The sequence below is a fragment of the Neopelma chrysocephalum genome, unplaced genomic scaffold (genome assembly GCF_003984885.1).
Source record: "Neopelma chrysocephalum unplaced genomic scaffold, ASM398488v2 Primary Assembly neopelma1_26b, whole genome shotgun sequence".
In the NCBI taxonomy this organism is placed as follows: Eukaryota; Metazoa; Chordata; class Aves; order Passeriformes; family Pipridae; genus Neopelma; species Neopelma chrysocephalum.
The window spans coordinates 2,692,947-2,707,518 of NW_020897696.1; the positions used below are offsets into that span (position 1 = coordinate 2,692,947).

Consider the following 14,572-nt stretch of genomic DNA (forward strand, 5'->3'; position numbering starts at 1 on the left):
CTGGGTGATCTGTTCCAGTGCTCAGTTACCCACACAGTAAAGAAGTTCTTCCTCATATTCAGGTGGAACTTCCTGTGCATCAGTTTCTACCTGTTGCTTCTTGTCCTATTGCTTGGCACCACCAAGATGAGCCTGGGTCCGTCTTCTTGACACCCTCCCTTCAGATACTCATAGACACTAATGAGGTCCCCTCTCAGTCATTTCTTTTCAAGGCTGAAGAAGCCCAGTTTCCTCAGCCTGTCTTCATAAGAGAGATGCTCCAGTCCACCAATCAACTTTGTAGCTCTCTGCTGGACTTGCTCCAGGAGCTCCACGTCTCTCTTGTACCAGGAGCCTCTTCTGTACTCTCAAATAGTTTTAAAAGAAATGTATAGGGATTTTACATAATTTTTGTCTTTTTTTTTTTTTTGTATAGTTGTAAAAGACTGCTGCTCTTTTTTTTTTTTTTCAGCAGTTGTTACTCACGTTTGCTACACGCAGAAGGCAAGTGGGTTTCCTGAATGCACATATCTTACTATATTATATGAATCACAGAATCAGTTAGATTGGAAAAGATCTCTGAGATCATCAAGTCCAACCTATGACTGAACACTACCCTATCAACTAGACCATGGCATTCAGTGCCAAGTACAGTCTTTCCTTAAACACCTCCGGGGATGGTGACTCCACCACCTCCCTGGGCAGCTCGTTCCAATGTTTAACCACCCTTTCTGTGAAGGAATTCCTCCTGTTGTCCAACCTGAACCTCCCCTGGCGCACCTCGAGGCCTTTTCCTCTTGTCCTGTCGCTGGTTGCCTGGCTACAACCTCCTTTCAAGTAGCTGTAGAGAGCGATAAGGTCCCCCCTGAGCCTCCTTTTCCCCAGGCTAAACAACCCCAGCTCCCTCAGCTGCCCCTCACAGACCCTTCACCAGCTCCGCTCCCCTTCTCCGGACCTGTGCCCTTCTCTTCTCCTAAAACAACACCCATCAAATCACCAAAATCCCGGGTGTGTTTGGGGGCGGTACCGCAGCGCGGCGGGCGCGCCGCGATGACCTCACGCCGCGGCACGGGGGCCCTGCGGAAGCTCTGCGGGCCGGGCCGGGCCGCGGCCGGGCAGGTCCCGCCGCGCTGCCCCGGGGCCGCCGAGCGCCATGAGCAGGGCTGGCCCCGCGTCCCCCGGCCGCAGCACCGCGGCGGCCCCGCCGCACGGCGACAGGAGGCGGGAGGCGCCGGCCGCCGGCTCCCCCATTCAGGCCATCGTAAAGGGTAAGGAGCGGGCGGGGTGTCACTGCGGCATCAGCACCCCCTTCGGCCGCCTTCCAGCTCCCCGGGGCTCCGTGACATGCTCTGAGGTTTAACGCTGGACACCTGCGAGGCCTAGCTGGCTTTCATCTCTCGGAGTTTGAAACTAGGCGTTCTTTCGGGAAACTGAGTCTGCTACTGAGGCCCTGTCACCGGCGTGTGAAGTTTCCTGGAAAGCTCCGACTTTGGTCTTGTTCGCCCCGAGTCTTTCCCTGGTTCATCTGCGCTCAGGAGCGTTTGGACTGGGGAGTGGTTTAGCCTGTGCTTTACTTACTGCAATCACGTAATTCCCCTGATTTGGAATAACCGTTCTGCACCTTTTTTGAACGGGGTGGGAATCGGGATGTTGAACAAACAGGTGGATACAGTAGCGAGGGAGAGTCACGAGGCAGGTCCAACAGGTGGGGCAGGAAGACATCCTTTACATGGCAGTGCCAGTTTAAAGCGTTTGTTGGCGCTACGCTGTATATTTCTTGAAATAGTCTTTATTTGCTGTACTCTCACACCGGTTTTCGATTTAATGGGCTTTTTCTTTCTCTATGACAGACGAGCCTGATTTTCACACGCACTTATATTGTAAATACTCTTTTTCAAGACTTAAATTTCAAGTCTTTGGCCCTGGAATACAAGAAAATGCTGACAGTTTTCCTGTGTAGGGAGCGTTTTGCTTCTCTTGCTGCAGAAAATTCCCACGCCTTAATATGTAAATCTCTATTAAGCTGCAGCGTTTAGTTCTTTTACCACTCTCAACAATCAAATACAGAAGCTTGTACTGAGGAGAAAGAGGATTGAAACAAAGGGTGCTGAGGCACAGAGGAGAACGTTCACCCTTCCCAGAAAGGTGTCTTTGGGATCTGGAATACTGATTCATTGCATTTTATCTAGGTTGGTGATTTGCTGAGTAGGTAGGTTACTCAACAAACACTGTTCTGGTGCTCTTTTGGTTTTGTATGCATTTTGTTGTCCTTGTTCAAACTGAGGTATGATGTGCTACCGTGTGTTGTGTAGCCTGGTGTAGGAGTGAGAGAAAAACTAAAATTCTGGCTTTTGTTAATATTCTAGATGTTGGGGAAATCTATTCAAGACTCCTGGATCACAGACCAGTAATTCAGGGAGAAATACGTTACTTTGTTAAAGAATTTGAAGTAAGTATTTGTATCTTATTGGATGCTGTCATAGTCTGATACTTTCAACAGTCTTAGCATCTCTTAGAGATCTCAGTATGTACATAAGTTTCGTCAGAAGAACTTGACATGTTTTTTTTTCCAAAATAACACACTTGAAGTATACATCTGCATCTTTAGTAAACAAGGCAGTAATTTAGGCCTTTTTCTTTTAAAAGTTTTGAAAGGGACATAATTTCTTCTGCAAAAGACTGGCAGGAACACTGATGTTGGACAATTATGGCATCCTGACATCTTAGAGAAGTCCAGTTGGTTCAAGGAAAGTATTGTTGGCCAGTGTAGGTTTACATGTGACTGAGAAACTGCTTTATGCATCAGGCTGGATTCAACGAGCACAGTTGTAGTTTTATTTTGCTTTAACATTTGTTACACAAAAGAAAGTAATATTACTGGAAGAGAAACACTTTATGCAAAGTAAGAAAATAATTAAAAATTGAATGACTTTTGTCTGATTGGCTGCAAATAAGGCTTAAGTATCGAAGTTGCAAAAGTGTTTATATACAGCTTTCCTTGGAAAGTATAATTTGGTTTCCACAAGATGGCAGCAAAAGTTTAGAAAAGTCAAATCTTATGTGAACAAAAGGCTGTTTCTGAGTAGATTTTCGTTCTTACAGAGTGTGGAATTTAAAATTAAAATCAGTCCTGAAAATGCGGTTACACCTCAAACTTCCAGCAAGCAAACCTGATTTGAATGACATTAAGAACGTCTACCCCCCTCATCCCAGCTTGTAGGTTATATTTGAAGCAGGTCTGTTTTGTCTCTACTGGTTTAGCAAAATACACACATGAAATAAACTCTCATCAGATCTGTATCACATGGGCTTGAGAGTCATAAGAAATTATTTATTTTCTCTGCCTTCCCTAAGTAAGATTTAGAGTACAGTAAGTAGTTTTACATGGCATTCCGTAGGAAGGAAAATTTTAAACTCAATTACAAAATTAGAACTCATATCTTTATAATTATAATTCATATATTTCTCTCATTGCACCTGAAGTCTTGTTCTGTTTCTTAGACAAATTTAATATTTTCTTAGATCTTTTATTGAAATTCAGCTACTGGTTTTTACTTTTAGGGGGGGAAATAGCGAAGCAGAGGATTGTATAAATCTTTGCAACTTAGAATTTCTTCCAAAAGTTACACTTGTTTGTAACTTTGAGATATCAGCTACTTTTTGGTTGTAGTAGGACAAATGCTTATTCTTTCAATGATGAGCACCTAGTGTGTAAAGAATGTAGATTTGCATTTAGGAAATCTGGATCCTGTTTATTAAAGTGGTTTTACTTGTTTGTGCCTCAGTTTCTGAAGTTTTAAACGCGGTATGTTGATCCAATTGCCCACTTCATAGGATGCAGTATTTTTTGTTTATCTAGAGTAGTCATCTAAAGGAAAGTGTTGGTGAAATTCAGAGTGGAAGTAGTGCTATAGCTTCGGAAAAATAGATTATTTTTTTAAATGTAAACAGTAAAGCAAGATCTTGTTGTTCTTGTAATTAATCATGATCAGCAGTGATCCAGAAGAAGGGCTGCTTCTTTAGTCAGCTGTATTATATTATTTTTTAGTCTTGACTTCATTGCTTTACTTCAGTTAAAACAATTTTACTTGGATTGTTTTAATCTCTTCCCACGATAAGTGTGGGTCAGACATCAAGCAAGCAGAATCACTGCTATGTTATCTCTCAGTAACAATTGAGTTAGAAAAGTGCAATTTTTTCAAGTTTTCTTGCTCTCAGTGGTTTTTGATATGCGGTAGATCCTCTTTACAAAATGGCACATTTTTCCACACAGTGTTTTAGCTAGTCAGTACTGACTTTTTTCACAAAGGCCAGAAGGGTCATTCAAAGAATTCCTGTATTTTAGTGTGAAGAATGAAACATTGCTCTTCTTTTTTGCAAAACAATTTTATTCATCATGCTAAATGAGTAGAGTAACTCTTTAATAGACAATAGTATCGTTTTTGAGATGAAGCTATTAGTTTATCAACTGAGAAACCATCTTTATTTTGTAAAGTAGAATTCCTTGTTAGCCACTCATTTTCTTTCCTTTTTCTGGCAGGAAAAACGTGGTCTCCGAGAACTGCGAGTGCTTGAAAATCTAAAGAATACAATCTTTGAAACGAATGAACATGTTCTTCCTAAGTGTGAGCAGGCAATGCATGACAATTTGAATGAAACATTCAAGAGATGTAAGCACATTGCTTCTTATTTCTCTTGTTGCATCATTTTGAGGAGTAATTTAAATAGTTTGAATTCAAAATGTAGAAAATTCGTAGAAAAATTATCATAGTTGGATAATTTTTGACTATTTATGTGCTTTTTTCTCATTTCTGTGAAATTTTAAAAGGGAAACAACAGGGATGTTTTAGATATGTATTGGTCCAGCCACACAGCTCTTGCTAAGGTTACATTAAAGATTTTTGTTGATTTAAGTAGAAGCTGTTTCAGCTCAGTTGTTTGCTACTCACTTGGAAATAGCGCTCCATGTTGACCAAAGCCATGGACAAAATCAGGGTTTTTTTTCAGTTTGTTGCAAGCATGCTGTGGTGTGACCTTCAAGTTTCTTAATTTTCCTACAGGAGTGTGTAATACTGTCCCCCGAGATTTAAAACAAAACCTGCTGCTGTATAGCTGTGAAATTTATTACTATTATTATTATTATTATCATCATCATCATCTTAGTCACAAATAGTGAAATAGGAGTAATTGCATGCTAATCTTAGTTCCATCATTACAATAATATATTTTTTTATTGCTCAGATTTTAAAAGATAATTTAAAATTTTTTGTACTAATTTTTCAGTATCTTTTTTTTTCTTGCTCATTCGGCAGGATGGCTTCTTAAAAAGAGATTTCAAGATAGTGTGGGTACATAGTTTTAGCTGCCAAATTTATGCTGTTGAAACTTGCCAGTGTAGGTTGTGTTATATTTTATGTGTGGCATGTTGTATAAGCATTTAATTTTTAAATGTTGTATAAGCATTAAGTTTACTTATATGGCATCTGGCATATGTAGAATAACAAATGCTAGATGATACTATAGACACGAAACAATTGCAGGGAAGTATTTTAAACTTTAAATTTAGTCATGCAAATAAGACATATGTTCTAATGCCATCTGACTGGAGTGAACCTGTGATGCTGCTTCCTGACTTTCTGAGGGGTCAGCTGTGCAGTACATCTTTAGTAATATAATCACAGAATGGTTGAGTTGGAAAGGGACCTCAAGAGGTCATGTTTTTAAGCCTCCTGCCTGCTCAAGCAGCAGCAGCTAGAGCCAGGACTTTGTCCCATTGCATTTTGAATACCTTTACAGGTGAAGACTCCACAGCCACTCTGGGCAACCTGTTCCTGTCCCAGTGTTTGACGACTGTCACAGAAAGAAGTGTTTTCTTGTGTTAATTTGAAATCCCATGTATTTGATTTTGTGCCCACTGCCTCTTGTCCTGCCAGTGAGCACTACAGAGAAGAGTCTGGCTCCCTCATCTTCATTCCATTCAGATATTTATTCACATTCTCCCCTGGGCCTTCTTTTCTCCACACAGAACAGTCCCAGCTCTCTCAGCCTTGCCTTATACAAAAGATGCTCCAGTCTTAAACATCTTTGTGGCCATGTGCTGGACTTACTCCAGTAAATTAATCTCCTGTGTTTACTGGGGAGCCTAGAAGTGGACAGACTACCTCAGGTGTGGCCTATGTTGTTGGCCCTTGTTATGCCTTGCTGCCTGAGATTATTCCTTCCCAGATGCAGTACTTGACATTTCCCTTTGTTGAACTTCATTAAAATTCCTCTCAGCCCAATTCTCCTGTTGCACAAGGTCCCTCTGAATGGCAGCACTACCATTTCCAGTTTAAGTGCCCCCTAGCCTGGTGCTCCTTCGCAGACAGTAAGTCTGCTTTGCTCTAGACTTTCCCTCTGGTTTCAGAAGCCTGGGATTCCTCAAGGCTGATCTTTATGGTAAAGACTAAGGCAAAGAAGGCATTGAGTACCTTGGCATTTTCCATGTTCTTTGTCACCAGCTCCCCTACCCCATTCAGCAGAAGGCCTGCATTTTCCCCAGTTTTCCTCTTGCTGCTACATACTTATAGAATCCTTTCTTGCCATCTTTTGTACCTCTAACCAAATCCGACTCCCGATCAGCTTTTACTTTCCTCGTGCTGTCTCTACTCAATAAGACAGCAACTCTGTGCTGCTGCATGACTTGCCCCTGCTTCCACCTCCTATACACTTCCTTTTAAAGTTTGAATTTAGTCAGGAACTCCTTGGTCATGCATGCAGACCTCCTACTGCAGGATACATCCATGCTTGTTGGGATGGACCTTTCTTGAGCTTGGAGGAGGTGATCCTTGTTACCATCATCCCAGACCTACTGTGTCCCCAGCCTCTTTACTTTTTTTTTTGTGAATCACTCCTTTGCCTGTAATTTCTAGTTTAAAGCTGTCCCTACCAGGTTGGCCAGCCTGCTGGCAAAGGTACTTTTACCCGGTTTAGTCAGGTGGATCCCATCTCTTCCAGGCATCTTTTGATGGATCACAAGGATATAGAAACCAAACCCCAGCTGCCAACACCAACTGTGCAACCAGCTGTTAACCCCAAAAATCCACCTAGTCCCCTCAACAGGAAGGTTGGGGAGATCATTATCTGGACTCCCATGCCTTTGACCGCTGTCCTCAGATCCTTGTAGTCATTCCTCTTATTTCTCAGGTCACCCTTGCAGTACCACTGGTGTCTACATGGAAGAGCACCAGGGGTAATAGTCCAAACTTATGACATCCCAAATGTGAGCCCCTGGCAAGCAGCAAACCTCCCTAGATGACAAAACATATTGAAAGGTGGGGAGCCTCTGTCCTCTGCCATAGGGAGTCTGCTACAGCTGTCATTTGCCACTCTCTTCTAATGGTCCTGAGCAGCTCAGGCTCAGCCACCAGATGCTCCAATTCACGGTGCTCCCAGCTCCACATCAGCTATGTGGGCAGTGAACCTGTTCTGTAACTGGAAGTCCTCAGGGTGGCAGGAGCCTGCCTCCTGTTGTGGCAAGTCACCAGCTTCAAGATGGTGATAAATAAGTAAGGTATTTCTCAATGCCAGATTGTGTTAGTGGGCAAAGTGACTGCTTTGGGGAAATTAGTTTATTTAATTCTACATTAATTAAGTGTTAAATAAGTTAGGAAGAAAAAGTACATAGGAATACAGTTCCTATTTCCATTGAGAAGTTTTCCCAGGCTTAGTCTCATGAGAGAAGAGGCTGGCTCCAGCATAAAGAGCCATGTAAAGTCTATACTACATCACTTTTTACAGTTGATGGGGAAAAAATAAGAAAAAAACTGAACCAAGTGAAACATAGAGCTTGGTCACCTGTTTCTACTTACTGACTTAAGAGTGTTTTTTGATGTCTTCTGAGGTGCTGAGTAGTGCACTCTAGCTCATCAGCCACACTAGGGAGTATGGACACAAGAGGACCTAGCTGCTTTTCTCATTTTGGCTTCTAGAACACTCAAAGGTTAAACTCGGTGATAAGCCTATGTACAGTTGTAAGTGTAAAGCATTTTTTGCAAGTACTGACAACTCTTGTGCAGAGTTAAGTGGCACAGTGGAATATTTGATTTGTAATAATCTCACATCTTCTAAATCCCTTTCAGGCAAGTTTCTTTGATTTAGAACATCAGACTGATCTACTGCAATTTGTTGTTTCAGTGCAAGCTGCCAACGACATGATCCATAGACTCCAAGAGAAAGAGTGTGAAGTGAGAAAGGTAAAAGATGGGTGGATGGATACATTTTTATAGTGTGATCTAAGTTGGAGTCTTGTGCTTCACAGCAAGTTCATCTGCCTTCAGTATAGCAAAACTTAAAAAACGTGTTTTACTATACCATATATACTTGCAGTAAAACTTCTTCTGGGGTGATTTCTACACTTAAAAAGTGCACACTGCAAATGGATCTCGCTAAGTCTTCTACAATCTCCTGATGTATGGAAACTTTTTTTTTTATTTCCTTTGCTTTATTTTCCCTCCTAACTCAGACTATAACATTTGTTACATACAGGGAAAGCTTAAATATAAAAAACCCCTTATTTTCTGTGGAACAAAAAACACCTACTAACCTACCAGAATGGAAATGTAAATCTTTCCTAGTTAGCTGAGAACATTGACCATATTATATATATTGCTTTATATATATATTGCTTGTTGAAAAGGAAGTGTGTTTTTCACTTGTGGATGGGTTATTTAATGAAGGGCTATATTATAGGAACATGCGAATCATTGGAACCTTTTCAGTTGGCTGCATTTTGCTTATTTGAAATACATGTGCTCTGAATCTAGAAGTTGGAAAATTATACAAGAAATTAGTTTCATGTTTTCCCATTACCGCTTTGTTATTGTGTTCCTGGGTTATCTCTTAACTTGCAAAATGCTATTTATAATAATTTAGTTCAGAAAAACTGAAGATGTTTCTGTGGCCATCAAGCAAAACAGTTCGTGCATTGATGTATGTAAGCTGATAATCGTGTTTTTCTTTCCTTTTTGCAATCGATGAAGATGGGCAGTTCGGTTGCAATTGAATGCTGGTACTGTGCAAAAGCACATTGCTGAACCCTGACGAAGTTTGCTTGTGTCTAACACTAGTGTAGATACTGGTAGAGAGGTTAAATAGGAAATTCTTACAGTTCGGCTACTGTTTGTTTGAAGTAAAACTTTAATAAAAAATTTATAACTTATAAAATGAAAACTCAGTAAGAGTGATGACTATTCTGTTTTAAAAATATTAACTGTATGTTTCCACTCTTTGGTTTTTTAATATGTAGTGGAGGAATAGTAATAGCTATTCAGGATTTGTAGCATTTCTTTAAGCCAGTATAGTAAGACTTTTTGGTTTGAAACTTTCAAATGTGAGTAGTAACATTCTTTTAAAATTATAGATAAAAGTTGTCATTGTAGTGCAACCCCTTGGGGAGAAATACTTTTTCCTTACTTTCCTGAAATCGTGTGTTCTGAAAAAATATTGGGATTTTGGTAGAATGTAGTGTCAAGTTATTAGTATTAGCAGCCCTCAGTGAAATTAATTCAATTTGTGCTGAACAGAATGAATTTTAAGATTATTTACTTTACTAATTATCTTTTTCTTGCAGTTCTTTTCAGCTACTGGCCAAGTAACAAAACAGAAATTATGTTGCCCCACCACACTCTCACTTAGGATGTAAAGTAATATGTGATTCTGTGAGTGTCATTGAAAGAAGGCATACTATCAAATTCTGCGTGGTTTGTTTTCCAGAAAACAAACCTTTTCTAAATCTATAAGTTTGGAAATTATGAATTGATAGTATAAAATACACTCAGTATTGCCTCTACAGATCACTAATTATGCTACTTTTGGAAACTGTTTTTGCTCTTTGAAAGTGATTTTTGACTTAACCAAGACAAATCCATGCCAAGTTGTCTGTACATCTTGAAAACCTTTGTATTTTAAAGATTTTTCGTGACTGTCAAGGGCATATATAACAAGACAGATATGGACCTCTATGCTTTCTAGCTATGCTGCAGTTAGAACATAGTATTTTTTTGCATAGTGTCTTGATTTCATTAGTTTTTCCTCCTGTGTGTTATGGTCAGTTGAATAAAGTGTGAAGTTAATAGTGCTGGATAGGAAGAGGGTGTGGTAGTAGTGGAGGGCACTGTGGTAAGAAAGCGCAGTATATACAGGGAAGACCTGATGGGTAATTGCAGAGCTACAGCGTGGAAGTTGTCTTTTTGTGCTGAGAAACTGAATTTTTTGTGACTGTAGCACTAGGTGTTAGTGAAAGTAGTTGTGTGTTCTGCATCGGAGCCTGGTTCTCAAGAGACTCTTAGTGACACTCCGCTAAGCAAAAGGCTGTACTATGGTAGCAGCTGTCACAAGAGAGCAGAGAAGGCTTGGATGAGGGAAGCCTTTTAGTACCTTAGCTTCAGGGATGGTGTCCGTGGCAGCTTGGGTCTTGCAGTTGGATGTGAACAAAGGAGGAACCTGTCTTTGGTCAGATGTTTCTCTCATTGCTCTGTCATGCTTAACAAGACTAAGCACTCATTGAAGATTATCCCACAGCAATAACATTCATAAGTCTCTCCTGTGTGGATTGTTTAACTTCTAAACCAGCAGGTTTACACTGCAACATGTTCTTTGATTGAAAGACCTGTATTGTAAGGCGCTCATCCATTAAGCATCACACTTTATTATATTTGCTTGTTTGCACAGCTATTTGTCTGGTACAAATAGGAATATGGGTTTCAAGATTGTGACTGTCTCACACAAACATATCCACTTGGCAGCAGTAAGTATTAATGATCTGGAGGTGCTGCTGACCACAGCTGGGTTTGAATTTGTTTTCTAGGAAGGAGAGCTGCAGTGCTCGGGATGTGCACTGAGCTTCTGCCATGGAGTTTTCCACGTCGTTCCTGAGATGGGGGAGTGAAAACAGTATTCAAGTCCTTAATGTCTTTTACTTGGTATTTCTTATCATTCTTACTTGCTTGCGCAAGCATATCTTAATTTTATTTTTCATGTTCTAGAAATGTCTTAGGCTGTTTTACCAGGCAAATCATTTTATATCCTTGGGTAGAAATAGTGCAGTGGAAAATGAAGGTAGAAAGTAGCAACATCAGTTCCATGTTCCTTGCAAACTATTCATATTGTGAGAGTTAGTCTAGATGAAGTGTAGTTTGGGTAGGTGCTGTGTAATCATGTCAAAGTGTGAAACACAAGCGTTTCAAAGCCTGTTGAATACAAAGTAGCGCACTAGTCAAACTATTAGTATACACTGGTGTGTTTTGTTAGTAGCTGTTACTGCAAGTGCTGCAAACAAAATGGATCTTGGTATGATGTTGTTAAAGTGCATAACACACTGCACTGCAAAAATTGTGTATTTAGCCCATGATATGTGACCTTGAAGAACAACAGAGAGGGTGTTTAAGAATACATAAATGGATTCTCAGTGCCTTGAGTTGACAAAAATGCCAGATATCTATTAAAGCTGTATGATAGTGTTTATTCCTACACAGAAGTACTATATGTAGTAAACAGTCATTGCTGATAGACCAAAAAGGAGAGAGGGGTAAAAGAAAAAAAGATTTAATCCTTTCCTTTGCCGGAAGATGGAGCAAATGGAAGAACACCTGCCTAGATTTATTTTGGCTTCTGCACCCATTATATAAGGAGGCCAGACTTAATACTGCATGCAGGCAATCCACAGAAGTACATAGCATTAATGACATGTGCATTGTAAGTGTGTATGATTTCTCTTTCTGGATACCTAGACATTTTTTAATTTTTTTTTTCAAGATAAGAGAGTGAAAGGAATCAGACTTACCAGAAGCCAAGCAGTAGGAAAGTATGAGGGGAAAAAATAACTTATTTATAAAGGAAGACATTAATCACAGTGAGAGCTAGCTGGCTAAAACAGAAACACTAGCTGCCAGTTTCAAAACATTTAATATCTGTGTTGTTAGCTTTTCTATGCTATTTCTATAAAATATATCATTGCTAATGCTATTACGTTAATAGTATTACAGACATTTTACCACTTGTTTTGGATTGACTATACAAATATAGATGTTTTCTTTTTAGTTTCACCTTTCCTTTTGTTTTCTTGCTAGTTTCCAGTTTCTCTGATACTTTAAAATTATGTACCCCTCATTAAACCTCCTGTTTTAACATGGAAATGACTGTTAAAACTTCACATTTTCCTTCTCTCAGCTTCAGGCAGACAAGGTGATGGCTCGAGAAGAGAAGTGCATCGCCCACTGGGAGGAATTCATGAAAGAACAGCAGAACAAACGTGCAGAGGTGGATGAAGAGCACAGAAAAGCTATGGAGCGCCTCAAAGAGCAGTATTCTGAGATGGAGAAGGAGCTGGCCAAATATGTTTCTTTTTAAGACCTTTTTTAATAATGATGGATTTGTGCCATTACTCAGTTTATTCTGACTTAAATTGAGGTTCTTTTGGAAAGCTGAAACAGATTAGAAAAAGGAGAATTTCCTCTACAGGCTTGGTATGGGAAGAAAAGGTTTGCATACTTTCAACTTAAGTGCCTATCTCTGCTTGTTTGGTTCAGGGCAGGTGGAATGCCAGTATTTTTTTGTTGGAAAGTGGAAATGAAAATTTTGTGACTGCATCAGCTCAGGGAGTTGCAAACTAGAATTCTCTTCCATCAGCAGAGTATCATATCATTTACGAAAACAGAGACTAATGTAATATTAAGTATCCCAGTGTGCAGCCACAGCCCTTTCCTAAAAAGTAGGTTAGTAGGTTCCAGCCATAGTTCAGAATTCACTGGGAAAACTGTATATCCTGCTTGTAGATTTCAAGAAAATAAACTTGTCTTATGGAATATTTTACTTTGAAGTTTAGCAGTGAAAGATCTCAACAGAGTTTTAAATCCAATTGTAATTCAAACTTTTGGGTTGCATATTCAGTATCATGAGACAGAGTTGTGATTTGAATGGGTTTTGCTAGCATAAAAACGGCTAAGTAAGCTTGGACAACAATTTCTTTTTTTTTCATCATGTAATTGTCTCAGGCCTCTCTTTTTAAGCTTTACTGTTCTAAGCAAAGCCAAAACAAGCTCAAAAGTAATCATGAAAAGCATATCGGTCCTTGTATTAGCTTTGTAGCTAGTACAGTATTTACCTTAAATATTTATCATGCTGGTGGTTTACTTAGGATAAGCTTGTCAGAACTTTATGAAGCAATTGAGGTAAGATTTTTTGTTTCTTTGTCAACATTACAAACGAGCAGATTAGTGGTAAAATGCCTGCAGTACTGATCTGCTTTCTTACTCTTACAGGGTACATGAAATTCCTGTATTGCTTTCTTTTATTCGAAACTTGCAGTTTACAGCAATGTAACTGAAGTTAACTTAATCAGTTCATTAACCAAGGAAAATGAGACTTAGTACGTTAATGAAATTTACTGCAAGCTAACCGTTAGTACAGGAAATATCTTTCCATAATTTAGCTGGTGTCCAATGTAGAATCGAAACAGGCAAAAATAAACAGAATTTACGCTTTACCTGTATTGCAGCAGTAATATACCAACAATGGTTGCTTGTATAAGATTATGGCTTGGTGTCAAGGCTCCGTTCCTGGCAGCATGTTGATAGTGTGATTAAAGTTAGTAGAGGAGATGGAATAAGTATTTGAGATTTCTTTCAATAACACTGAATTCCTGCCAAGCTGCTCTGCCTGCTACTGTTGGCCCAACAGCTTCATCAATCATCATCGTGTGTCTGGACTGAAAAGAGGACTTGCCAACACTGGGGCATGCTGGAATGTTGTTAATTCTCTGTTGTGGATGGAAAAAACATAGATGTCTCAAAGGTATCCCACATGAAAAATAGGAAAGCCTCTTTTAGAACAACTCCTATCTGAATAGAAGGTGACTTCTGTAGTATTTCTCAGCTTATGTACCCATGATGAATGTTGTAACTAAGCTCAGAGTTTTCATTTAAAAAGAAAAAGTTAGTTTTTGCCTGTCTTTAGAATCAGGTGTGGAATAATTTCATTTGGAGCACAGATTGGAAGTGGCTTCTCTCTTACCAGATTATTTGATGTATGTGTGCTCAAAGCTCAAATACCTTTGTAACAAAATGCATTTAACTGCATACTGAATTCATTTTTATTTTTGCACTGATAATTTTTATTGAGATTTAGATATCTAATTAACTGTGCACTGGATTCTAGTGTTTCATCAATTTGAAGGCTCTTAAGCAATGATGCAAGTGTTACAAGTTGGATATTCGCTAGAAAATAAACTGGTATTTCCAAAACCTTCTGAGCTGTGTGGTCCTGATTTTTTGGAAAGCCTCGAAGTATTAACAATGAAGATGTGTTTTTCTTTTAGAATGTTTTATGCTGAGGAGTTTTTTATGATGAAGGTCATTTGAAAGCACTTTTCTTCAGTCCATGTCTCCCTCTTGGCCCATTGTTATTCATTGTGGGGACTACAGTGAAAACTATCTGTTTCTGAAATATTTCATTTCATAACTCTTACTTTTTTTTGTGTGATATGCTGTAGGTTTTGAGGTACCTAGAAATGCTTAATCATCTTTAAAGCAACTTGCCAACAATAACAGGAAAACCT

General features: G+C 39.4%; 1 protein-coding gene across 1 annotated transcript; it reads left to right on the forward strand.

Annotated features, from left to right (window-relative positions):
* The first annotated feature begins 1,109 nt into the window (after nucleotides 1-1,109).
* BLOC1S5 (biogenesis of lysosomal organelles complex 1 subunit 5) lies at nucleotides 1,110-14,263 on the forward strand. Its single transcript, XM_027676219.1, has 5 exons — nucleotides 1,110-1,247; nucleotides 2,346-2,428; nucleotides 4,520-4,649; nucleotides 8,155-8,213; nucleotides 12,187-14,263. The coding sequence occupies exons 1-5, from the start codon at nucleotides 1,133-1,135 to the stop codon at nucleotides 12,364-12,366; spliced, it is 567 nt and encodes a 188-aa protein (XP_027532020.1). The 5' UTR covers nucleotides 1,110-1,132; the 3' UTR covers nucleotides 12,367-14,263.
* The last annotated feature ends 309 nt before the right edge of the window (nucleotides 14,264-14,572 follow it).

Bases quoted from the DNA above. Each gene is read 5' to 3' on its own strand.
- BLOC1S5 (XM_027676219.1), top strand. From the start codon at position 1,133: ATGAGCAGGGCTGGCCCCGCGTCCCCCGGCCGCAGCACCGCGGCGGCC. The intron at 2,429-4,519 runs GTAAGTATTTGT...TTTTTCTGGCAG, and splicing joins ACTTTGTTAAAGAATTTGAA to GAAAAACGTGGTCTCCGAGA. The intron at 4,650-8,154 runs GTAAGCACATTG...TTGTTGTTTCAG, and splicing joins GAATGAAACATTCAAGAGAT to TGCAAGCTGCCAACGACATG.